General features: G+C 35.1%; 1 protein-coding gene across 4 annotated transcripts in view; it reads left to right on the forward strand.

The window, feature by feature from the left end:
- The window catches only part of TAPT1 (transmembrane anterior posterior transformation 1), a 52,597-nt gene that overhangs the window by 21,950 nt on the left and 5,818 nt on the right, over positions 1-24,829 (forward strand). For all 4 annotated transcript variants that reach the window (XM_009673292.2, XM_068943325.1, XM_068943326.1 and 1 more), the window contains 9 exons: positions 3,569-3,731; positions 7,196-7,331; positions 9,619-9,716; positions 10,018-10,087; positions 17,140-17,220; positions 18,095-18,204; positions 19,833-19,892; positions 21,238-21,306; positions 22,787-22,863. In XM_009673292.2, the coding sequence (XP_009671587.1) occupies positions 3,569-3,731; positions 7,196-7,331; positions 9,619-9,716; positions 10,018-10,087; positions 17,140-17,220; positions 18,095-18,204; positions 19,833-19,892; positions 21,238-21,306; positions 22,787-22,863 (864 nt within the window). The remainder of the gene's footprint in view (positions 1-3,568; positions 3,732-7,195; positions 7,332-9,618; positions 9,717-10,017; positions 10,088-17,139; positions 17,221-18,094; positions 18,205-19,832; positions 19,893-21,237; positions 21,307-22,786; positions 22,864-24,829) is intronic.

Consider the following 24,829-nt stretch of genomic DNA (forward strand, 5'->3'; position numbering starts at 1 on the left):
GTTGCTTAATATCCCATGTGGGGGGAGTCACATGGAAAAGAAAGAACACTTGCTATACAAGAACTTTGTTTTGTTTTGTTTTAAACAAGAGCTGTACTTAAGCTTTTTTACATCTTTGAACAGTATTATGTTAAAGGCTTTCTAGATTACAGAGAAGATTTCAGTCTGTATTAATTGTGGAACTTGCAACATTTTTCCTAGGAAAATGCTCCTGAAAGACTGCTGCAGAAACTTCGTAAGCGTGCTGTGCTTACTAGGGCATTTCAGTAAGGTGCCGTTCTGTCATAAAAATTGATACCTTGCCATACTTTTAAAACTGGGACCTAACTGAGCATTTGTGTTGCTCGACTTTATCCATTTTCTTTCTTTCATAAATACTATTAGCTGTGCTTCCTTTGCCATGTGCTAGCGTGTGGCCACGCTAGTCAAGAGTACTGATAGACAAGAAAGACCTTATATGGCATAAGGTAATCTTAGTCCCTTTTTGTGGTTGTCTTTAGAAGAATCCTAGAGCCTCCTAGTAGCCCTTAGGGACGATTTTTAAAAGTACTGAGTTTGTGACTCTAAGTATTCAGAGAGCAAGGTAGAGGACACTGATAAACAGCAGCTATAAGAAAGTCAGTCTTCAGGAATGTTGATGTGTATGACTGCTCAACTCTTAACAGCAGTCCTGTTTGTTTTTTAATGGTAACTTTAGAATCCTTTTTAATAGACTAAAATTGGACCAGTTATAACACTGTAGTGCCAGGGCATGGTTGGGAGGCTTGTCATATGCTTTGGTTGCATCTTAAATAATGTTAACAATAAGCAATGAATACTAAATAACCTTAATCGGGGAAACTATTTGCCTAACTTGTTCTTATAACTCTTCCCTAGGCATCTCTTTACGGCCGTGGTAGGAGATAGACTACTGGGCTGTGTATGCCTCTTCCTGAACTCAGTCAAACTGTTCTTAACTCTTTTAGTATAAATTAAGCTGATAACACAGTGCATATTCCATTTACAGATTAAAAGCTCCTTAACACCAATTATTGTTGAAAACATAAGATTTTATTCTGCTCAAACTAGTATTTTGCAATCTTTTCAAATATATTAGTTGTATAATTTAATTTACTAGTGAAACCTGATTATAGTTGCTGATTATCCAATCTAATAGTTTTGCTGTGGACATATGAGAACAGTGGAGGGTTTTATGGTTTGGCTGCAGTGGGGGGCAGGATAAATTGTTAGCTGCAGTGTTCTGCAGCAGTGGCAACCGTATAAATTTCTTACTCTAAATAAACCTCATAAAAGAATTCCCTTATATTTAAATACCGTGGATTTTCCTTCGGGGACACAACAAAATAGAGAGGTTTTCTTGCTGAGGTAGTTTGTTAGTTTGTTTGTTTCTATCTATTAGTTTGTTTCTCTGGTATGTTGTATCACTTTACGGGAGACTTTCTGAGTGGAGGTGTCCCTGCTAATCAGTTTCTCTCTACCAAGTATTTCTCTGATGCTGCGGTGTTGGCTGGAAGAATGAAGATGCCAAGTTCCTGAACAACAATTTCAAATTGGGATATTTTTCTATGAAGTTCTAAGCCCTGGCATTACTGCTGTGGAGTAAAAATAGGTTTTTACAATTTAGCTCAATCCACGCTGCAGAATGAGTGCTGGCTAGAGGGCTTATACTGAAACGACTCTTTGAGTACACTTCCAAAAGTAAAGTAGACCGGAGAAAAAGGAACATGCTGCGCTCTCAGCTTGTGAATAGTTACCATCATCATGTGTTTGCTTAAATCTGTGCATGTTTTAACATGTTAATATACATAGAGAAGAATAAACACTAAAATAAATGTAGTTTAGTGTAATAAAGCTTAAAATGTAATTTTTTGAGGGGAGAAGATGCATTTTTTCATGCTGCAAGAGAATAGTCATAGGTTCTTTAGATAATAGGCGAATATTGGAAGTGCTGGAAAATGAGAACTGTCAGCTTTTCTTATCTTGAAATCAAGATGTTTCAGTTAAAAACACAATTTTGGGGGAAAAAAATGGAAGCAACTTCACTGAAACTTAATGTCAAGACCTATCTGAAAAATTATTGTAGCACGGTTTACCATTACTTGATAACTTAAAAAATGAGAGGATGAGAAAGCCACCTTGCATGGTTCTGGTGTGCTGGATCAGGTTGAATTCTATTATTCAGAATATGATTAGTTTTAATACGGAAAATATACAGAAGTCTGTATCAAATGGACTGGTTATACTCTGGTCAAAATATATAACTGTAGACCTGGGAGTCATGGAATCTTTCTTACTCTTGTACTTCCAGAATAAACATAATGTATTTGCCCATTGTAGAATTAAACTCAGTGTGGTCCCCTGGGTACTGTGACGTGATGTGTGATTCAGTTGTGTGGTTTGAGCTCATCTGCTTTTGGGTGGCAGGCACCAAAGAAACCTGAAGTACAACTTCCTTGCTAGTGCAAATAATGCTGTACTAAAATAGAATGTGGATGACACAGATGGGATTTTTGACTTATGTCCACAAGGCCTCTAAAATGCCCTAATTCTTGGAGGCCATTCTAAACTTTTTCTCCAAACATACTATCAGGTTATGGGAGCATTGTCTCCTCTCTGCACTTTAATTGTGAACTTTAATTTTTTCTGTATACTTAAATTCTGCTAATCGGTTGCAACTTCTGTGAAAGGCAACTTCAGTGAAAGCCTTTCAGTGTATATTTAAAAAAAATACATGTTATAGAAATTATTTCCCTATTTTGATATTTAATTCTGAAAAAACCTTTTGGTTTAATTTGAAGACTTTTAAAATGCTTAGCATGCTACTGATACTAAATAACTGAGAGTGAGCATTGACAAGTAAATATTGTTTACAGTTACATTATGCCTGATGTCATGGCTGGTATTGTGGCAGTTGAGGTAAAGCCACGTGCTTTCCATAGTTTTTAGTTTATATGATGAAATTGCATAATGATTCAGTAGTCTTTTGGGTTACCCACATGACTACGGATAGAAAACTTCATTGGTTCTGGATCAACCTCAAGCTCTGTAGAACTGTTTTTGTTGAGGCTGCTGCAGGCTGAAAAGAGATATGGAACTGCATTGTTTATAACCCGTTCCTCAGCATCTGATTCATTATACTGAAACTGAAGATGCCTGCTTCATTTTCTCTTCTTTTGGATAAGGCAGACATTTCTGTAACTGAGAAAGTCAAAATGATAAGTAGAATAGGCTGGAAGAGGAGAGATGATTTAAAAGCCAAAGAGCATTCATGCAGAAAGTTCTTACCAGGTCGGAGCTCTTGCCCAACAGATACAAAATTTTAACTAAATGGATGTGGCTTTGGCAGTTGAGAGAAGATGATTCCATTCGCAAGTATGATCTATAAATTTGTCTCAGTGTAGGGTGTTTTATATATTTTGGGGAGTGACGGGGAGGGGAAGGGGAGGATCGGTAATAAACTGCATAATATTCTTGATCAACAACTTCTATAAATTCACATTTGTTTGATTACACTTCTGTTTTGTGAGTATGTGACACTTAGTGGAGCTTTCTGCGCTTTGTATTTCAGTGATAGACGTTTGCTGCAACCTGCTCAGGTATGCGACATTCTCAAAGGAGTTATACTGGTCATCTGCTACTTCATGATGCACTATGTTGACTACTCTATGATGTATCATCTGATAAGGGGACAGTCTGTCATAAAGCTCTACATCATCTATAACATGCTTGAGGTAAGAATGTTGGCATCAGTGTCAAGCTTTTTTCAGGATATCTAAAATATTGCTGTGTTAGAATGTTTGTATTTAAAACTTGACCCGTCTCTCATTCTCACAAATGCTCACACAGCCCCATTATATTATATTAAATGTAAACGTAACAGACAAGTTAACGGGGAAAGAAATTCTGTAGATCTTGTTTTATATTACTAATGAACTACAGGAAATATATCAGCTCAGTTGAAAGAACTGAGAAATGGGAAGAAGAAATATCTTCAACTGAAGTGCAAGAAATAGAATGTGTGAGTCAAATCAATAGTTTGTTTATCTCAATGAGTTTTTGAAAACAGTGAGGAGATCTTGAGAGAGAATAGAGAAGGAAGATGGTAGAAGACATGGAATTTGCTTTTTTAAAATTCTTCATTATGGAATTATACTTTTCCATATAAACAGGAACGCAAAAATTACTGCTCTAACTTCTCTCAGTCCTGGCTGGCAGACAGAAGCCTGAGTACATAGGTAATAAGTTAGATGAATGTAGAGAAAAAAGAAAAGGAAATGTGTGTTTTGGGAGATAAGATAAGGAGAAGTCCTGGGAAAAACTTAACTACTTCTACCTTGTTGTTATTGTAAAATATTAAACTTTAATTGCACTCTTATGATCAGTGATTCACAAAGTAAATAGTATCTTTAGTAGGCTTTTTATGGCTACAGTCTTATCTCAACCTGCGAACACAGAACATGTTAGTGACACAGCCTTCTAAAAGAACTCAATCACAGCTGTGTACAAGAGCTACTCCACCAGGAATCCAGGGTCGCTGAATAATATATTAATCTGTGCTGGAATATCTGTTGTCCTTTTGCTTGAAGATTACTAAAACTGGGCTATGCTTTGTGCGTAATCTAAATATTTTATCTGAAGAGGCTTCTCTTTTCCCTATAAGATAGCAGAGTATTGAATAAGGAACACACTTTATGCCTTGAGTGAAGTAAATGTCATACAAGCCACCTCGGTTTTTTTAATCGTAGTAATTTTATTTCTTTTGCGTGTTTTTCAGCGAATGTAAAATTAAAAATATTAAAAGGATACTGAGTTATTGTGTGGATTGTAGTTCTGTAGGGAACACTTATCTATACATATGTGTTTATATATATTTTTATACATATATATGTAAAATAAATACTTTCTTAACCTAAAAGATTGTCACTTTATAAATCAAGTGCTCAAAACAGTCATTTTTGTTTATTTCAAGAGGACTTCAAGTCATTTCTCTTAATGCTAAGTACAGCACTATATACTTACTCCGTAATTTTAAAAGAGACTGCGGTGTTTGCAGTGAATTGGAAGGCATGCACTGTTCCCTTCTGAAAAGTTGAATTTCTTTGCTATGTTTAGCAAAACTAGAGGTGTTTCTCAACTAAAGAACTATCTGAGTTTCCTTTCTTAATTTGGGAGCAGGAAAGAAAGAAGTCTCTTACTGCTCATAGTTACTGTAGTTATTAGAAGATCTACGTTAAAGTTCAAAGCTGGAAACAGTACTCAGTTTCCCTGGTCTGTTGTGAAACCCTGCATACCAAACCAGAGGCCATATTTTTTTTTGAGGCTTTCTTGAAAGGGTAGGTTGCAGCCATGATATTGCAGAAAATGGCGTGGTGTCCCACAGAAAAATTTGGTTAAAAGGCTGCTTTCAACAGTTTGAATATTGCCTTGTTGGGACTACTGCAGTGAATTTTGTTATAAATGTTTATTACTAATGCAAGAAATAAACTTTGTTAGAACGTGTTAAATATGCATTTTCTTAAAATCATAAACTTTACACTTTCACGAATTGTCAAAATAGGAAGATTTTGTTTTGTAATTTAGTTAAATTACTGACTGGCAGAGATGTTTACAATGTCCTGATGTTTTCGGCTGTTAAGTCCAGAGAGTAGTGTCCTGGACAGATTTAAAGGAAGGCAAAATCTTCAAATTATGTGCTGAATGCTCCAGATAGCCAGGTTAAGGGGAGCATTCAGCACAATTGGCTTAAATGGCACTTCTCTTTTTTTAGATTCAGACCCACCGGCTCCTGCTCCTTGTGAAGCCCCAGTGTGCGTGCGTTATGCTGGTGACAGCACTCACCATGGAATTCTGCTGGAGCCTGGAGCCGGCATATAGGGTTTAGGTAAGTCACGTTTGGAAAAGCAAACAACAATATTGTGTAGTGGGTTTTAATATTATCTATCCCATTGGATAAGAAACAGGATTGCTAAAATAAAAAGGAAAACAGAACCACCATTTTTCCCTGTTAAAACCCTCACAATATTGTGGACAAAAACTTACCAAACTCTCTAAGCATTCTGTAGTGGGTGTTACTACAGCAGCTATGATTGCTTGGTGGTCCATCACAATGAGCAGGAACCAAAGAATGTAGACTACTGTAACTTCCAAAATATAAAAGCCGAAAACAAGACCATTGTAAATATCATGTGGAATAATTTTTTTGAACTTGAGATATATGATAATTCATCAGCTCATGGCTTAGTTCATTTTAATTTATACATTATGTTTAGAGTAGCATGTTGTAGCTGTAGTGCAGGTTGAGGCATTCAGTAAAATTATTTTTATTCAGTTTTTTCATATCTTATGAAATCTCAATGAATGTTGACTTGAAAAGGTTGAAGCATATGATTTCTGTCTTCAATATCCTTGCATTTAAAACTGTTAATTAGCAAAGCGAGGAAATAATTAAATCTATGTTTTCTTACGTTGTCCTGTGAATTTATTTTCTAGATAATATGATATGGTTCAGTATTTGCAGGTACCTCTTGTACTTGGTTCTGTATTGCTGTTTGTAGTGTTAACATGTCCAAAACTGTTTTTCTCCTGTAAAAAGGACAGTAAGAGGAAACATAGATTATACATGTTCATTAAGTAGGGGTGATCAGTTTGTCACACTTAACTATTTCAGTTTGATTGGTTTTATAAGGAGATAAAGATGGCTCTTATTTTAGCTGGACATGTGCTTTGTAATGCAGAGTTAATTTTTATGATTTTTTTTTCCTGTTGTCTTATGCAACTTTAATTTAGAATTGCTAAACTTGGACATGTAGGAAGAAAAAAGGTGTTTCACAGCCTTTCCTCTTAATGATCTTCAGCTTTACATGATGGCTGATTATGAAATGTGGAGCCCTGGTAGAATTCCATTTGACCTCTTTTGCTGTGGTATTGAATTGCCGATTTGGTCCGCTGTCCATGTTTTTCCTATCTTTAGCATTACTGCTGTCTAGGTTTTTTTCTACTTGCTGCATATATTCTTTAGGTTATGCTTCAGATGTTTGTAATTTTCCAAACTAGTTTTCCCTTTTGGCAGCAAGAGATGAAAAAGATGTGAAATTTATTTCTTTATTTTAGGTAGGGCTGTATTATGGTGGAATATTCAATGTCTTAAAGAGAAAAACATCGCTTTCAGGAAGTAAAAAAATATCCTCTTGTTTAGGTGGCTGATCGTCTCTTTTCTTCATTTGGACAAGATATTTTGGATGCTTTGTATTGGACAGCTACAGAACCAAAGGAGAGAAAAAGAGCGCATATCGGTGTGATTCCTCACTTCTTCATGGCAGTGCTTTATGTCTGTATCCTTTTTTCTTAAACTGCAAAACTTTCTAGATTAAAGAAATTATACAGTAATTGTTCTGAATTATTTTCTTTAAATATATTTGAGAATTTCATTATATTCCTGAATTAATATTTGTTTACTTTTCAAAATAAAGTAAATTGCCAATGCTGTATTTTAAAACTTTTACCTGCTTTAAAAAAAAAAGAAAACCCTTCATAATGATATTCTACTACAGTAGTAGACAGCTGAAGTGTAGCAGAAGTGTAATAAATAGAAGGGAGTAGCTGGCTATTTTTAGAAACTTAATTCTGTTCTGTGCTAGATGTTTTTGGGTCACAGGAGGTATTGAAGTCAGTGCGTTTGTTATGTAGTGGAATTTTATAACCATCTAGCTTGAAAACGTTTTCTTGAAAGTGTAGCAACGTTAATGCTTGCATACTTTCTTCATGTTAGCTTCTAATTTGTCTAAAGTGATTATAATGGGAAGCAAGCGCAGAACTATCTAATTCTCAGTGTGAGGACAAAGCTATCTTTTTTTTTTTATCTTTTTTTTATCTTTTTTTATCTTTTTTTTTTTTTTTTGGTGCAGTTTGGTTACTTCTGTCCTTTCAGCAGAAAGGGGACTAATGGGCCTCATATTTAGTATAAATATAGGTCAATCTTGTTTTCATCTTTAATAATGGCCAAAGCAACCATAACCAGCGGTTGTAGGGCTGGAGTTCAGCACAGGCAATAGAGAATGAGTTATGAGGTATTTGAACTTTAAAAGTCTGTATTGCATCTGCTCTTAGCAGTGCTCAGGCTTGTCAGCACTTCTTTCCACTTGCTCAGAACTAGTCTGAGTTATGTGACACAAGGTGATCATGGTTCATCAAACAAACAAGGCAAAGTGCATTAAACAAACAAGCAAGGGGAAGTTCGTTACTCCTAATTTGCACTGAATGAAGCAATAAAATAGTGCAGTGCTTTGATATCTTCAGATAATCTTAACAGCAGTTCATTTACTTAGATGCACAGAACTTTAACTACTTTACTGTGATAGTGCAAACGGCTACTTCCTTGATTCTCTGATAGCTGATATTTCAGTGATTGGGCTAACCCATCTGTATGTCTGTTTGCAGCAAACATGATAAAATATACTGAGTTTGATCCTGGAGCATTTGGAATCAGGACTCTGTAAAGAGCTCCTCTTAGAATTCAGTGGTCGGGTTGGCTAAAATTTTGCCTGTAGAGATATGGAGTCCTTAAGGAAAAGAAGGTGAGAGATTAATTTGATAGCACCATGAGACTTGTTCCATTAAGCATGCTCTCTTGGACTGTGTCCACATTATTGAGTGGTGCTAATAAAATAAAATTGATTGGTAGAGAGAAGCTGTTGATGGTGAGGCCTTAATGTCCACACTATATGTGTGTGTTCAAGAGACAGAATTTTCTTCAGACTCGTTCTAATGTGGTCAGTCCCATAGACTATTAATGGTTGGAGCACACATTTTGATTTAGTTTCCTCTGCAAGGAATATGACTTTTTTAGACTCGGGACCACTTCATGATGTGAACCAAAGGATGGTAAACACAGACAATTGGAATATTACCTTCAACAGGTCATTTAACTCATTTAAGTTGGAAGGTAAGGGTAGATATGTGAAGACCAAATACATGCTACTTGGAGATAGCCGGGCTTCAGCAGCTAGAGCATGTGCTTACTACAGTGAAGTGCGTAAAGGAACAAACATATACTAATAAGGAACTCTAACTGGTTAAATGATAAAGATGACCTATAAAGGAAAACATAGTCTGATAGACATGGTGATAAATCTAGAATTCCTGTACCTTCCTCCGTTTCCTGTGAAATCCCTATGCTATTCCTTTATCTCAGATTTTTTTCTTCAATGTATATTGCTCTATCTCCTTTCTGATGCCATTGAACTCTTTTTAGAACAGGAAAACTTAACATAATTACATGTTATAAAGCACGGTGGGTACGCTATGCATGCTGCAGATATGGAAGAAATATAGTATGCACATATGAATGTTAGAACAGGAATATTCTTGTGTTGAGCTAGTTTTATATCAGATACTGGATGAAGTTTCAAACTTACTGAAATAATGCAGAATTTTACCCAAAGATTTAAGTACTGTCTTGTGGCAAATCTAGGTTGATGTGGAGAGAAGAAACATTTTTTTTTTTTCTTATTAGAAACTTTGGAAACAAAATAGGAAATCTGGGATTTGATACTGTTTAACTAATACTGTTGTGCAGAAAAATCACTTCCAAATGTGCTTCCTTAACCTTGCTATCTACAGTCCTGCACGCAATTCTTATAATGGTTCAAGCAACAACCCTTAATGTGGCCTTCAACTCCCACAATAAATCATTGCTTACCATCATGATGTCCAATAATGTAAGTATAGCATGAGTCCAATAATGTAAGTGTAGCATGAGTTTAACAGCTCTGAATACTATTCCACTGCATACCTAAATGCAAGAGTTGAAATGTCTATATGCCACGCTTCAGCATCGCTTTGTTCTGATGGACAATTTTGCATATAGTGTGGATGAGCTTTATTTTATAGTCACCCTAAATTTTTTTCAGCATCACTCATCTCATTGTATCATGTTGCATATTTTCATAATCTTTGTCCATTTGTTGGTAGTGGTTTTCTTATCGATAAGAACTAATTAACTGTTTTTAAAAATTGCAGTTTGTTGAAATAAAAGGAAGTGTTTTCAAGAAGTTTGAGAAGAACAATCTTTTTCAAATGTCAAATAGCGGTATGTATAACTATCCTAATCAGAGGAAAATGAAATAAGAAACTGATTTTTTTTTTTTCCGTTTGTTGTTAAAATAATTTTACCTTCATGTTAATGAGCGTTCTAACTCAAATTCCAGATCTCTCTTACTACTTAATTCAGTAGCATGAAAATGAGATTCCACTTCTAGGAACACTATTTTTGGTTAAATTGCTAGTTTTTATTTTTAAGGCACTAAAAAGAAACTTGTCAGGTCTATGCTCAATGTATTTATTAAATAGTAATTTCAAATATAAGTGACAGTATTTACAGTCTCAGAATACAGACATTCTGAAGAGTTTAATCTCTTCATAAAGTTTAATTGTAGTGTACTATGTTTACAGCGGTCCCAGAATCCATACTGTTAGGCAATTTTGAGGATGCATGTTGAAATACCATGTTTTACAAAGAATAATGTAACAAGGTAAAATGAAATAACTGGCTTGTGAAGAAAAGTATGATACAATGTTTCTTAAGACAAATTAGAGACGGTTTTCAGTCGATGTGCTAGTAAGATAATAGCAGACAGTGCTTAGGAGATGAATGTTACGTATGCTTCTGGCAGTTTGAACTGTGTTACTGCTGCTTAGGATAAAATTCAGGAACTTTTATCCTGAGTGTCTCATCAGGAAAATATATTTTAAGTATCATTTAATAGAAATTCTTTTTATTAGTGATATTAGCCACCTGATGGTATTCTTGGTTTAAAGAAACAATAGTAATAATAGCATGTGTTGGTTGTGCTGGAGCTTTTCACTTTTTTCTGATCTTTGAATGCATTTATTTCTATTATTTTTTGCTCTTTTTGGGGGGGGGGGATCAAAAGTATTTATACAAATATGCAGATGAAATAGAATGTCATCTTTCATTCCAACTCCTACTTTTTTTAAAACAGAAAACTTAAACACTGAACAGGAAAAATTCATGTTGCTATTTATTTTTTAAAATGGTCAATGTAGTTGTTTTTCAAGTTAAGTCTTTCGTAGACTTACCTCGGATTTTGAAATCTGACTCTTGATGTATGGATCTTGTTTTTTGTGTGTGTTGTGGGTGGTGTTTTTTTCCCCCCTAATCTGTGAACTGGAATGATACTACATGCAAATATTAAGGCTTTCATCCTGTAACAGTTCTTATTTATGTAAATACTTAAATATTTAATGTAACAGAAAAACTAGCACTTAACTCTTCCTCATAAGCTGTTAAAAACTAAAAAATGAATCATCTTCCCAGTATGGTTGATGTTCATCACTTTCTAATAGCGTGTATTGTTGAGGCCAAGATTTAAACATTTAAAACTGAAGCATAACTCTACAGTGAGAACATCTGAAAGTGATATTCATTGCTGAAATATTCACAGAAAACAAATAGATTTTCTCTTAAGTTCCCTCTCATCAGTGAGAGTACTCACAGAAAACATCTTATATGTATGTGTCCAGTTCCTGTTGTAAAGATGAGTCCTCTTTCTTTGGTTGATTCAAATCTTGAAATAAAGGAGGGACTGTAGTAGAAATGGCTAGATGGCTAGTATTTTCCACTGTAGAAAAAATACTGGTGATAGTATGCTGGAAGAGGTGTGTATCAATGTTTTATTGCTCAGCACTATTGTTGGTGACCCATAATGGCAATATCAGGTCTTTGTTTATCAGTCAGTGGAAAAAGTGATGCCGTTCATTAGGCCAGATGGACATGGAGGTAGGTGAGCACATACAAGAATGCACAGAACAAGATTTCCTTCAAATTGATAACTAACTTTTCCTGGAACACTCCTTAGAAAGCTCGCAGGTAGTGTTTTTTTCTCTTCAGAGATAGAAGATGTAGACAGGTTTTTAGGAAAGCTTTTCATATCTTTTGAACTTGAACTGAAGTCATATTGATCAGTTCTTACTAAAGTTATGATGCAGTAAGTCTGTTCATTTTTGTGGTAACTTTGTTATCTTCTAAGCATTTCACTTTTTGCAACTGAAACAGTAGTGCATTTTGTGTTGGAATACTATGTGCGTTCTGACACTATTTACAGTTCTCTTTTGTCACCTAATTCCAACACAATTTAAGAACTAAAAGGATACCTTCAAGAAGGATCTAGGAATCATGTCCGTGAAGACTAATTGAGCAGACCATAAGATTTAACTTGGTTATCTATTTATCTAAGAAATGCAAGATTTATTTTCAGTGCTGGAAGTTAACAGAGATCTTGTGACTTGAACAGTTGTTTGAGACAGCAGCTAAAGAATCTGTGATTTCAACCATATCAGCTTCTGCAGCTCTGACTTGTCCACCGCAGCAGAACTACTTCTGCATTATCACCTCGACTTATTAGGAAATTTATATGCACTCAGGCAATCTAAGCCCTGTAACCACAGGAGAAAACTATAATGCAGGAGACTTTAATTTTTGTTGTAGTAGAAAAAATATTTCACTAAATCTAAATAGTGTAGTCTCTTTTGGAAATAGATACCTGCAAGCTGTTGTTTTTAGAGTTGAGAATTAGTGAATGAGGAGACCATAATTACGAAGGGAAGCTCTTTAATTGCTGTTGAAAGCCCAGCATGCTGGCTTCCTTTATGCCTTTAAATCTGCCTTATTTTAATTTCAAGCTGTGCTCCAAACTTTTTATTTTTTTAAAGCACAGTTGTATCTCTTATGACAAAGTGTTTAGGTGACACACTACGTTATTTTCCTCAGTTGATTAACTGGCTAGATTATTCCATGTTTTTAAATCTCTTAAATCTTACATCTCTTAAAAGCTTAACGTTATTTACTGTGTTTCTGGAAATTCAGTTTGTTCTTTTTCCATATTTAATAGTTTTCTTCAGCTGCTTTGCCAGTTATTTCATTTCTTTCTTTTATCATCTTAATTCTTATATACTTTTTTCTTTTGTTCTTTCTTCTTTGTTTCTGCTCTTTCAGCCTCCATTTACTTTTGGTCAAAGTACACAAGTCTTAGTTTACCTTTAATCTTTGGAGCTGTTTTCTCATGTGGCTATTAATTTTCTAATCTAGTTTTTTGTTTTGAGGATACGAGTTTTAGAGGCGGGGATAGGTTTAATGATAGTTTGTCCAGTGCCTCTTTGCTTCATTCCTTGTTCTGCCTTTGATCTTTCTCGGCTCTTTGGTGTTCTAGTCACTTGTTATAAGGCAGCTTTCATTAGTGCTGATTACGAACTGAAAGGTATTGTTTCACTTCTTACACACCGTGACTTACCAGCTTTTGATGATGTTAATCTCACTGTCTGTATGTTTAGATCAAAATTATTTTTTCCTTCCTGATGCAGGATTTCAGGATGATGCGTCAGAATTTTGAAAGAAATAATTGGATGTGCTAAAGGCTGTTTCCTATGCAAATGTGTAGAACTGCCACTTCTGGATCTCTGTTCTTATTGTGGGTCTCCCTGCCATTCTGATTATCACTGGAAAGTACTTCATTTCTTCAGAGTGCGGTTCTTTCGTGACTGAGTTCCAGTAATTAGTTGACTGGGATTTTGGCTAATTAATAACATTTGTCCGCAATAGATTCAGTGCTCTTCTAGGAACATCCTTTATTCCCTGTCGCTTCTTTTTGTAAAGTCTTTTACATGTTATTTTTTTTTTAAGTGATGATTTCCTGTGACACACTGACAATTAAATTTGGGGTCTCTACTATGAGAGTCTTTTAAGCTACGTTTCTCTATTTTCTTGAAGGATTTATAGGAGGTGAGAATATATTATTGATATGGGCACAGATTTCCATTCCAATTGAAATGGGAGGAGGGATGATGAAAGCAGAAGGAAAATATTAAAAATCTAGTTTGGATATATTGCCCAATCCTCCTTCTTTGGGCTTTACTTCACAGAACTAATGGCAAAACTTATTTCTTGTTGCTTTTCTTATTGCATTTTTAGTAGTATGCCCCTTATTAGCTTTGAAGTAAGTGTGCTTATATGAGAGCCTTAATAGGCACATATGAGTTAGCCTCATGGAGAAATGAATATAATAGTTAAATTGTGACACGCGATCGCTAATCTGATACAGTGAGTCTCGGAAGGTCTAATTCTTCCTTTGCCTTGTCAGTATACTGAAGTACATGTTCTGAAGAAAACTGAAATGATACAAGCATATGTAGTCACTTGCACCACTGTCAGATGCATAGAATCACAAGCAGGTTCAGGAGCAAAATTGTCATGTTTTGAAACAGTCTAAAGTGTGTTTTAATGGGGTGTATATTGTATGATGTGTGGCCAGACTCCAGGGCCTGTGCTTTTAAGAGCAGAGTTTAAGTAATGTATTTAACACATAGACTATGCGTGGTATGTGCTATTGAGAGATCAATCAGGGAAATGAATAAGCATATCTGAATTAGTGGTAGATGCCATTTCTTCAAAACTAGGGAACAGGAACAGTAAGAAATTAAATTTCTTAATCGTGTGCTTGTGAAGTTTAAAATGTCCTCAACCAATTGTTTTAGCTGTCATTTAACCTTGTCTCATAATGGAAAGGGATATTAAAGCTACACTATGTTCCAACTGAAAATCAATTTCCAACATGTTTATCACAAACTCTTTATGCAATGTTAGAAACTGAATTGCAATATCTTATATCAATATGTTAGTAAGGATCGTAATGATGGAGAATGAGGCCTGGAGATCCTTTCCTCTTCTCCTCCCCCCCCCTCCCCCCCGCCAAATCTTCTTCATGCTAAAGCAAAAAAAAAAGTATCTCCTTTTGCCATCTCCTTTTGCCTTACAACCTTCGCAACTGTACCAACAGCAACACTAACAAGCCACTGCCTTAGATTCCCCCATACATTTTCAAGTTTCTTGGAGTAATTTGCTTTCCCTTTCCTTTTTTTCCTTCCTGGTAATGTAAAATTTCTAAGTATAAATTTAGAGATCTAGCCTCACTTGCTCCATAATTCATTACATGACCTGAAAAGTTGCAGTATATAGTACTTCCCTTCCCTATTAAAAAATAAGCAAAAAACAAACACACCCTAGCAAAGTTCATAACGAAACATCATTGGAGTATATCTTGTTTGGAAATTTAAATTGGGTTTTAGGAGTGATCACCCGTGGCTGTTCCAGATATCCTAGAGCCTCTTCTGCCCTTATCTTTGAGGATGAAAATGAAATGAATTTATAAATTATTTGTGGTTACTGTTGAAGCTGCTGTAAAATGCCCTTTCTCCCTTCCTTGCTACTCTGATTACCTAGCTGATGAGAAATGCTAAGACAAAGAAGAGCAGCCTCACTTGTTCCTCTCATTTTGAGTAGCCTTGAACAGCTGTGTTGGGAAATAAAATGGATAAGAAGAGAAGGCAGTGGGAGCAAGGAAAATGAGGAGAGGAAGAAAATGGGTATCAGCCTGCCATCCAGTCCTTGAAACTAGTTGAGGGGGGAAAAAGTGCTTATTGTTACGGCATAAAGAGAAAATGAAGCCCTCAGATTTGTGCCTTCTCTTGTCAATCCTGGGGGCTTGTGAGCCAACATATACTGAACAGGTAATAAAGGTCTGAAAGATTGGCTTAAGCATGCTTCTAGTGTAGGTCTGAATTAAGATCCTTCCTTCATACTTTGGAGTTTACGCCTGTAGCGGCTTCCATGTGATCTGAAGAACTGTAGATGGGATCTGTGTGTTGTCTTAAGGAATACTGATCAGTTATGTTTCATAACAGTGTGGAAGTATGCAATATGGGAAACAGGATGACATTTTGTACGGATTTGGGGCAAAAGGCCGAAAACTCAGGGACTACTCTTATGTTGCTAATGATTGCAATATAGAATGTACAGTGTCTAGTGATACCTCATAACTAGATTTATCACAAGGTACTCTGTTCTTTTGGTAATTTGGGGTAGTATTGGTGAACTCAGCAGCACAGAATAGAGCATTCCTTGCTTAACCTTTGGTGTTGTCTGCAGGAAACCAGGAAATTAGGGTCAGTGCTTCACATGTACTTTTTTTTTTTCCTAGTGTTGATTTTTATTGCATATTTTATTGATTTTTATTTATTTTCTTTTTTTTGCTTCTTTCCTTCTGGGTTGCTAATATTTCAAAACTTCCTATGGAGGACTTATAACAGTAGTTTCCTTTATTAAATATTTAAATATTAAATAAAATATTTAATATTTTATTATTTTACTAGAACATAGTAGCTACTGTTGTCAGCGTGTTCTTTTGGCCTCTAATCCATTAAAGATGGAAGCTCTTAATGATTACTAAGCATATGCCAAGAAGAGTTTTGTCCGGCTTGGTGCTCATGTGTTCTTTTGAACACTTCTTTCTTCTCTCCTTTTTTTTCTTACATTTTTGGCTAAAATCAGTAGGTAGAGCGTTATAGTCTGTTTGAGCTGCTCATGGAGATCTTTGGATTCAGAGATGATGTACCCACAGAGAAATACTGTCACGTTAACGTATGTCACAAACAACAACAGTATCTTCACAGATTCTCATTATAACTGTATTCTAAAAAGATTTGGTCAGACTTTCTACTTGGTTGTGCTGTTACATTTTGGGTTAAGCTTTTTTTTTTCAGTAGTACAATTTCAGGGAGTATTTTTGATATGTGGAGAACTTTACTGATTCCTGAAGCACTGTGTATGGATTGTTGCTGGAAATAAGTAGAGGACAAAGCTGTCTGGTTTGTGAGGGCAAGTCACAGGAGTTCATCTCAAGTCCGTGTGCCTTAGCAAAATCTTTTTTTTATGGTTTTGATAACTGATGTATCCTGCTGTTCTCTGTTAAAGCTGCTGTGGGGAAAAAACAGTAGGAATATGGTAGATAAGGTGTAATAGGTCACTTGAGACACGTTTTTCCCCACCACTGGGCCCAGTATATAACAATTTTGATACCTGAAATCTGCAGAAAGTGTTTGCTGTGAAAACTACTTGAAATGAGACAGAGGTGTTGTCTCCCAAATCTGATCAAATAATCTGTGGAAAGTATTATCAAGCTAAGATTTAATAAATGATACAGAATAAGCATGCATACATATCAGTGTATGCAAATAAATGGATAAATTTTTTTTGGAGTTAACAGTTGGGTTTTTTTTTTTTCCAACTAGATATAAAAGAGAGGTTCACCAATTATGTTCTGCTGCTAATTGTATGTCTAAGAAATATGGAGCAGTTCTCATGGAATCCAGGTAAGTAAACCAGTATAAATATGAAATTCACAGTAACAAATTCCTGTGGTATAGGTAACACTTTAAGACAACTATATTTCTTGCTTACTTCCTCAATCTGAAAGATTGAGGGTAATGAGGACTCTTAACTGAGGAATCTTGTCTTCTCAAATATTTTAGATTCTCATTTTTCAAACTTTAGCTTTCTTGTAATATACTTCTATCAGAAGGGATGGAATCACTATGCTGTTACACTACAAACAAGCATAGTTATGTTTCAAACAGGATCTCGAGTGATTTCCTCCCATCCCTACTCTTTTCTGAAAGCGCACTGAGGATGAAGGATTCCCTAGACAAATTTATTTTGTGAGGCTATTTAGATGAAAATTTACAGACAAATTTTTACAGAATCTTGTATTTTAATATTAATTATACTTTTGGTTTTTAATACTGTGTTGAATAAATATTGGGTCAATATTAGTAATTTTGAGCCCATATCTGTGTGATGTATTTTGACTGAATGTGACCAGTCAACCTAAATCTTGCATTAAGTATCCAGGAGGCTAAAACTGCAGGTGCTTTGTCCATTCTTCCTATGCACTGAACACTACTATCTAGAAAGTGTAAGGGTTGTCTTCCTAGTTGAGATAAAACTTTACAATGTAAAGGCTATAGAATCTAATCCTAGTTGTGGCGTAATTGCATAGTACTGATAACTTGCTAGAGCAATTATGGGGTAAGAGAATTTGCACAGTAACTGCTGAGTGGTAGCATGAAGTTGCAGATATTGCTTCAGACTCTGAGCATTTTTATCTGCTGAGCAGAAGTGCTTTAACTGTCATTTTGAGTATGAGTGTCAAATTAAATGGTGTAACTTGCTTTTTCCAACCTTCAGATCATCTTTGGGTGTTATTCCCAGATGTTTGCATGGTGATTGCTTCAGAAATTGCAGTGGATATTGTGAAACATGCCTTTATAACAAAATTCAATGACATCACAGCAGATGTAGGTATCCTGTTTGGAATGCTGAATGCTATTTTGTTTGTTTCGCTGATATATTTTATAATATTAAGATTGAATCCAGAGCAGAAAATGTAACAATTTTATTACTTTCTTATATAGGTTGTCTTTTGGGAAAACTTGGTAATAATTCCTGATGTATAACGTTTTTAAGGATGTTCTTCAATGTGCAACAAACACTTCTTCTTCTAAATTAGTAATTCTAGATCCATAAATTAGTCAAAACTGATGTGTCACAATTCACATAATAGTTGCAGTTGATATACTGGCAGATCATTTTGTGAAGCAATTGCTAGTTAAATTTACAGAATTTTACTTTTTTTAAATTTTACACCTTTTGTAAACAAAAAGGATTGTAGGTTAAAATACAGGCTTAAAAAAAAAAAAAACTATGGATTTTGTGAGGCCGCTGAATCTAGTTTAGCGTGTAGGTGAAAGGTAGAATCTAGAGACAAATATTTTCCTTTTTCCTCTGTCCTTGGAGCACTAATAAAAATTAGGTTAGCTGTTTGTTTCCTTTTTGTGGAATTTCTTAGGGCATATGTTATGTAGTCCTCCTTTTAAGGTAGTAGATGAGGTCACTTACTGTGTAGTAACATGGCATGATATATTGGCCATTTGTCTTGTATGTTGAGATGTGACTTCAAAGGCACTTGATAAATTTGTGAAGAGGTGAATGAGTTTTTTCACTGTTGAAATCACTCTTCAGGAAATGAGGTCAAAACTTGGAAGTGCTATCATTTTTAGCATCTCTAAAGTAACTGTATTGTGTGGTGCAGAAACAAATTTAATAGATGTACTTAATAAGCTCCCTTACGCCAGAGGTGTTTATGCATGCCCTATTTTCATATAGAAAGTGCAGAAAAGAGAAATAATGAAGTCATGATAGCCAAAAATATAGCATGCTTCAGTGTGCTGAAACAGCTGTGGGGGGGGTGACGGTTTTGCAAGGTTTATTTAACAAACCTGCTATTTTGTAGTATGAAGTTTTAAAGATTTATAGTTGTTAGGCCTTTTTTTTTTTCCCAGAAGTTTTGAGCACCTGTAGTGCAAGTTGCCCTGCCAGTTATCCTTAAAATAGATATTTTGCTGGCTTAATATGCAAAGCTATTTTAAAAAGAAAGAAGAAAACCTTCTTTCGTCTTCGCATTGTAATTTCCTTTTTTTATGGGATCCCTTGTTTAGTCTACTAGTAAGTTTGTTCACGTGTTTAATTTGATCTCAGTGCTGTCTTTATGTCGCTTAAAACAAATTAATTGCATGAAAAGGGTGAAAATTACTACTGTTACTGATTATACTCAGATCCCTAAGAAATACTTCGTAAAGTCTCATTCAAATCCTAAAACCTTGCAGTGTTGTTTATATTTGCATGTGTGTTGGTGTATGTATATACTAAAAATTACTCGAATTATTTTTATCATAGAAATGCAGACTCATCTGTGGGTGAAGGATGCAGGTACACCTCCTGAGAACTGGGTCTAACTCCTTCAGTTAGTGCATAAACATTTGTAATACTCTTATTACAGAAATATCTCTTTAATAAAACTCAGTTGCTTCTATGAAGTGCGACAACAAAAATTAATCACACATCTGATGTGCTGGATTTTTTCCAGGTCTACAGTGAGTACAGAGCCAGTCTTGCGTTTGACCTTGTTAGCAGTCGACAGAAAAATGTAAGCCTGAAAATAAAGGTGTTTTCTTTTATTAACTAACATAATTGTTATGGGGGAAATAACAGAACAAAAATACTTTTGGAACTGTTTTACTCCTATAACATTGACATTGTGCCCTGCCTGATTTTTTTTAGTAAGAGATACCATGAATATTTCCTTGTGATTATATTCTTCTCATTCTTATCCTGTTGTTCAGGTCAGTTGAAATAGGCTTTACTTGATTAATTTTGAGAGAAGACTTGCAAATACGCTGATAGTCAGGGTGAATAACTTTGATGTTTTTTGAGATGTGTGGAAAGTAAGTAGGCTCAACAAGTTTTTCTTGAGATAATTTTAAGTGACCATTCTTTCCATTTTCTGTTTAACTGTATTATATCCAAATACAGTATTCATTAGGAATCTATACTATTTCTTTACACATAGCATGCACAGATGTTTAGGATATAAATGTTTTTACCATACATGTTATTCCTATGGTATGGGTATTTACAGAGCAGTGTTTGTTTTGAGTTTTCTTTGTTTTTATTGAGTACTTGTTTTTGGAAGACTATTTACAATGCACTTTTCCTGGGTGAGAGTCTTGCATTGCTCTAACTACTAATGAACTTTGTTATAAATAACTTATGTAGCTTTCCTAGGCATGTGCAATAGTTATTCCTAGGAATGCAGTTGCTATACCTCATAAAGTCTGACACCTTCAGTTACCACACAAAATAATTAATTTGTTAATAAAAAAAAAATCAATTGGATAGTTCTGAAAATTGTATTACTTTTTCTAATGACCTTCTGAGGAAAATGAGCACTTACAAAGCTACCTAATTCTAGCAAGAAGTTCTCAATACTGTATGCAGAGCAACGGTGTTTTGAGTGCAAGTGTAGACATACTTTTAAAATGATTTTTAAGACAGTTATCTTGAGGATAATTATAGATGCTTGCAGAATGATTTTAAAATCACTACTGTGATGGATAATTGCATTTTTATCCCTATTGTGGGTTTATTTGTGTAGTGCTGGAGGATCAGTGTTGAATTCATACCAAAAAGTCTATACATTATTACGAGCTTATTTAGACATGGAATACAGTGTGTTTGGATTCAGTTTCCTAATTGCTCTTGATAGAGAGCACTGTAGCTAATCTTACCGGTCATATTAGTATTATTTGTTTGTGTGAAAGTACAGTTATCTGCATTTGCATTTCAATACTTGAAGAGGCACACTTTATATTACTGTCACATTTATTAGCAGAGATTGGTATCTATCTAGAGGGTGTGCCAAGCTAAAATAAGCTCATTCCTTTGTATAAATAGTTCATTATTCTTCTTGATTTTTTCCCTTTTTTTTTAAGGCATATACAGATTACAGTGATTCGGTTTCCAGAAGAATGGGTTTTATTCCTCTTCCACTGGCTGTTTTAGTAAGTTGTATCTTCTTTCCTACCACCATTTTTGTCAATATCTTATTTTGTTGAGAACACAAGCTTGTGAGTTAGCTAGCTTATTTTGATGTTGTAAGGATGAAACAATCACCTTTTTAAATAACTGAAGGGATGCTACAAGGTTGAGTTAGTAATCAGTATAACCTACATCACATAGTAATTGTAATTTCATAGATGCGTTACTTTATCAACCTGGCATAAAAGGCTGAATATAGATTGATATTACAGACTTTACAAGCACTCGGATTGTTGCAGTGGAATTGCACTACATCTGTGCTTATTAAACATTTATTCCTTTTGGCAAGCATCCTGTTCATTCACTCAGAATAGTCAAAGCAGCTGGCTGCCAGAAGGTTAGCAGTAGTGCACTGTTTTTTTTAATATCTTTATAAAGGTCCTTGTAGTTGTCCCTGCAATGTTATGTTCAAGGGCTCCGTTTTCTTTTGTACGGGGAAACTGAGCTTCTGAGCTGTGGTAGCATTAACGATTCTGAAATACTTGACCCTATCTGTTACATATCATGCTATTATAAAATGAATCACTCCATTATTGGAATGGTGTCCATGTGCTGTCTGTTCTGAATTAACTATTGCAGAATGTTTTCTGTATATTGCCACTGTGACTCTTCTCTGTACACGCATGTAGACAGGCAGTAGTTGTCATGATACTGGGAATGTGTCCTTGCTTTGCCAGCAAAGATGTTATTTCATAATATTCCTGGAAGACTAGCAATGTGAATTGGGCTTTTTGTTTTCTTGTTTTTTGGTTTTTTTGTGCAGTGTTTTCCCTTGAAGGTGGGAAAAGATACTATTGATGGTTTTTGTCTAGCTTTTATCTAGGATTTAAAAAAAAACACACACACACACAAAACCTAAGATCATAATAATGATTTCTTATTTAAAAAAAAAAAAAAATCCAAAGTACCTCTGATCAGAATTGGATTGAAATGCCTTTCTCAAGTTAATTGTGTTCTTAAATGTTATCTTGGATAATAATAGATTTAACACTAACTGCTAGCCTGGAACCCTAACCACCACAGACTGCAATAAACTTGAGATTTTTCAGATGTTCTGCTGCTGCAAGTTGGGATTTATGCTACGTCTAAAAAATAATTTTATACTCAAATTACTATAATCAATATTTCATTTTACTGCTTTATTTATTTTTCTTGGGTTTTCTTGGGTTTATTTTACATAGAGGTCAAAATGTTGAAGTAAACGTTAATAGACTAGTTTTGGCAAAGTTACAACTGGTCTGCAAAGTCAATTAATAGCAGATGCTAGTATAATATTTATTCAAACCGAAATCTTGAATAATCGGTGTTATCAAGGGAAACAGAGTAAATTACGATCAGTGTTTCTATTTTTGTCTTGAACGTGCCCAAAGTGAAAAGTCCCTTATAATATTGTATTAGTTGCGTGGTGTATGTTTAACTGTTTAACTTTTGTCTTTAAAACAGCTCATTCGAGTTGTAACAAGCTCAATAAAAGTACAAGGAGTCTTAGCTTATGCTTGTGTGGTGCTGTTCTATTGTGGGTAAGTAAATTACACAAGTTGTATATTTACCATATTTGGTCAGATATGTGAGAACTTTTGTTGATACTGCTAGCTATAAACAAGTATTGTGGCCTAGAAAAGGTGAAGATCTAGGTCTTTTAAGAAAAGTGGGCAAGAATATAAGGTGTCATCCTTGTACAGTTACGCACATCTCAATTTAAAAGCATTTTATATATGCGTTTTTAATATAGAAGATTTAGTAAATGTGTTTAAGGTAAATTTTGAGTTATTCTGCACTGTAATAATTTGTTTTGAGGGCAGTTATAGCCAAATAGTTGTCGTAAGGACTCTCAGAATTCTGTGCAATACAGAATTTATTTAAATTTCAGTGTAGAAATTTGTTTAGCAAAGGGCAAACTTGATTTATGTTGAATTTTGGTAACAGCAGATACTGCCCTTACTGTGAATAGAAGGGCATTTCTTTGAGAAAGTTCCCATCTTAGCATACATTTCATCTAGATTTGAATAGAATCTCTAAATTGACAGGAGGCTGTATGCTACTGCCTGTAGTATCTGCATGCCATGCCTTTGCTTTTAAGATAGTCATGCATGCATGTTTTTTGGCATTCAAGTTTTCATCCAGAACTATTCCTCAGTGGAAGAAATGATTGCAAGTAAATATAGAACACTCTGGCTCATAAACGGGCATTGAAATAGAGTTCAAATTGGACCCTAAGTAGCATGACTTTATTTGAGTATTTGGGTATTACAGCCCTCAACAAATAACTTCAGTAATGCAAATAATTAATGGAAAACTAATTGGAAGAAGTTACGATGACAGATGAGATGTGTGTTTGCGCTTTAAATCCAATCCAGTTTGCCTGTCTTGAGGAACTGACTGTATACTGTATGGTGATTACCGGTTTCTGGGAAAGCTGCTTATTGAACTGCATGAGCGTTTGTTGTCCCTCAGTACTCAAAGTCAAGTCCTCCTAAAACTGCCTGTAAAGAGTTAAGTGACTCAAATTGCTGGGGCACAAAGAACAAAGGATATTCTGTAGTGATCCACATAGCACTTCACAGTGGCTGTTCATACCTGCCCAGAACTGCAGAAACTGTCCCTCTCAATGCCCTACAAGTTTTTTGTACTTGAAGGCAGCAAGACTTGGGAATGAGACAGAAGTGGAAGACTTACAGATCTGGTGCAGAGAGTTCTGCAGGCTCACTGGAAGAGAGGAGTCTGCTGTTTTACAGTACCATATCAAAAGAGTGGGATCGCTACATATTTTTGTGAATAGATAATTTATACCAACTCACTCCCTAGAACTGGTACAGTGAAGTATGACTTATTGCCTGTTCAACTTCTGATCTCATTAAATCAAAGTAGGATCATGTCCTAAACACCTACTCTTACAGGGGAAATAAAAGCACGTATTGCTTAAACTTATTAAAAGTAGAGGAGAGCTGCTGTCAACTCAGAAACAAAATCTATCCTCATAACCTAATAATATTGCGGAGAACCATGACTTTCCACTTGTATAAAATGGTTTCTTCTCTATGGTTGCTTGGATACTAAAATGACAGTTTCTTTTGAACACTGAAAATGGTCTGCTCTGCTTTTCTTCCACTTTAAATGTCTTATTTCTGAAAGTAAATGTGTTGCATAAAATTCCCTTAGAAATGCTGGCTACCTCATTTTTCTATTTGACATGTTCTGACTACACTAATGCACTGAGAGATAGTGAAGTTACTGCTGAAGTATGCTTGGGTCACTTTATGATTAAGCAGTTAGACCCACTCCATGGATTTTAATCTGCAAAACTTCATATATTTCCAAGTCATCTTTTTAGTCTATTACAGTGATGTCTAAAATAAAAACTTTCCGGGAGTGGAGAATGAATTTAGACTCTACATTTGGATCCCTTTTTTTGTTATATAGGCTGATATGTGTAGAGAATATTTATATTTAGTCTACAGAGGATAGGTAGCTATTTCACTGTTCTTC

The sequence above is a fragment of the Struthio camelus genome, chromosome 4 (assembly GCF_040807025.1).
Source record: "Struthio camelus isolate bStrCam1 chromosome 4, bStrCam1.hap1, whole genome shotgun sequence".
Lineage (NCBI taxonomy): Eukaryota > Metazoa > Chordata > Aves > Struthioniformes > Struthionidae > Struthio > Struthio camelus.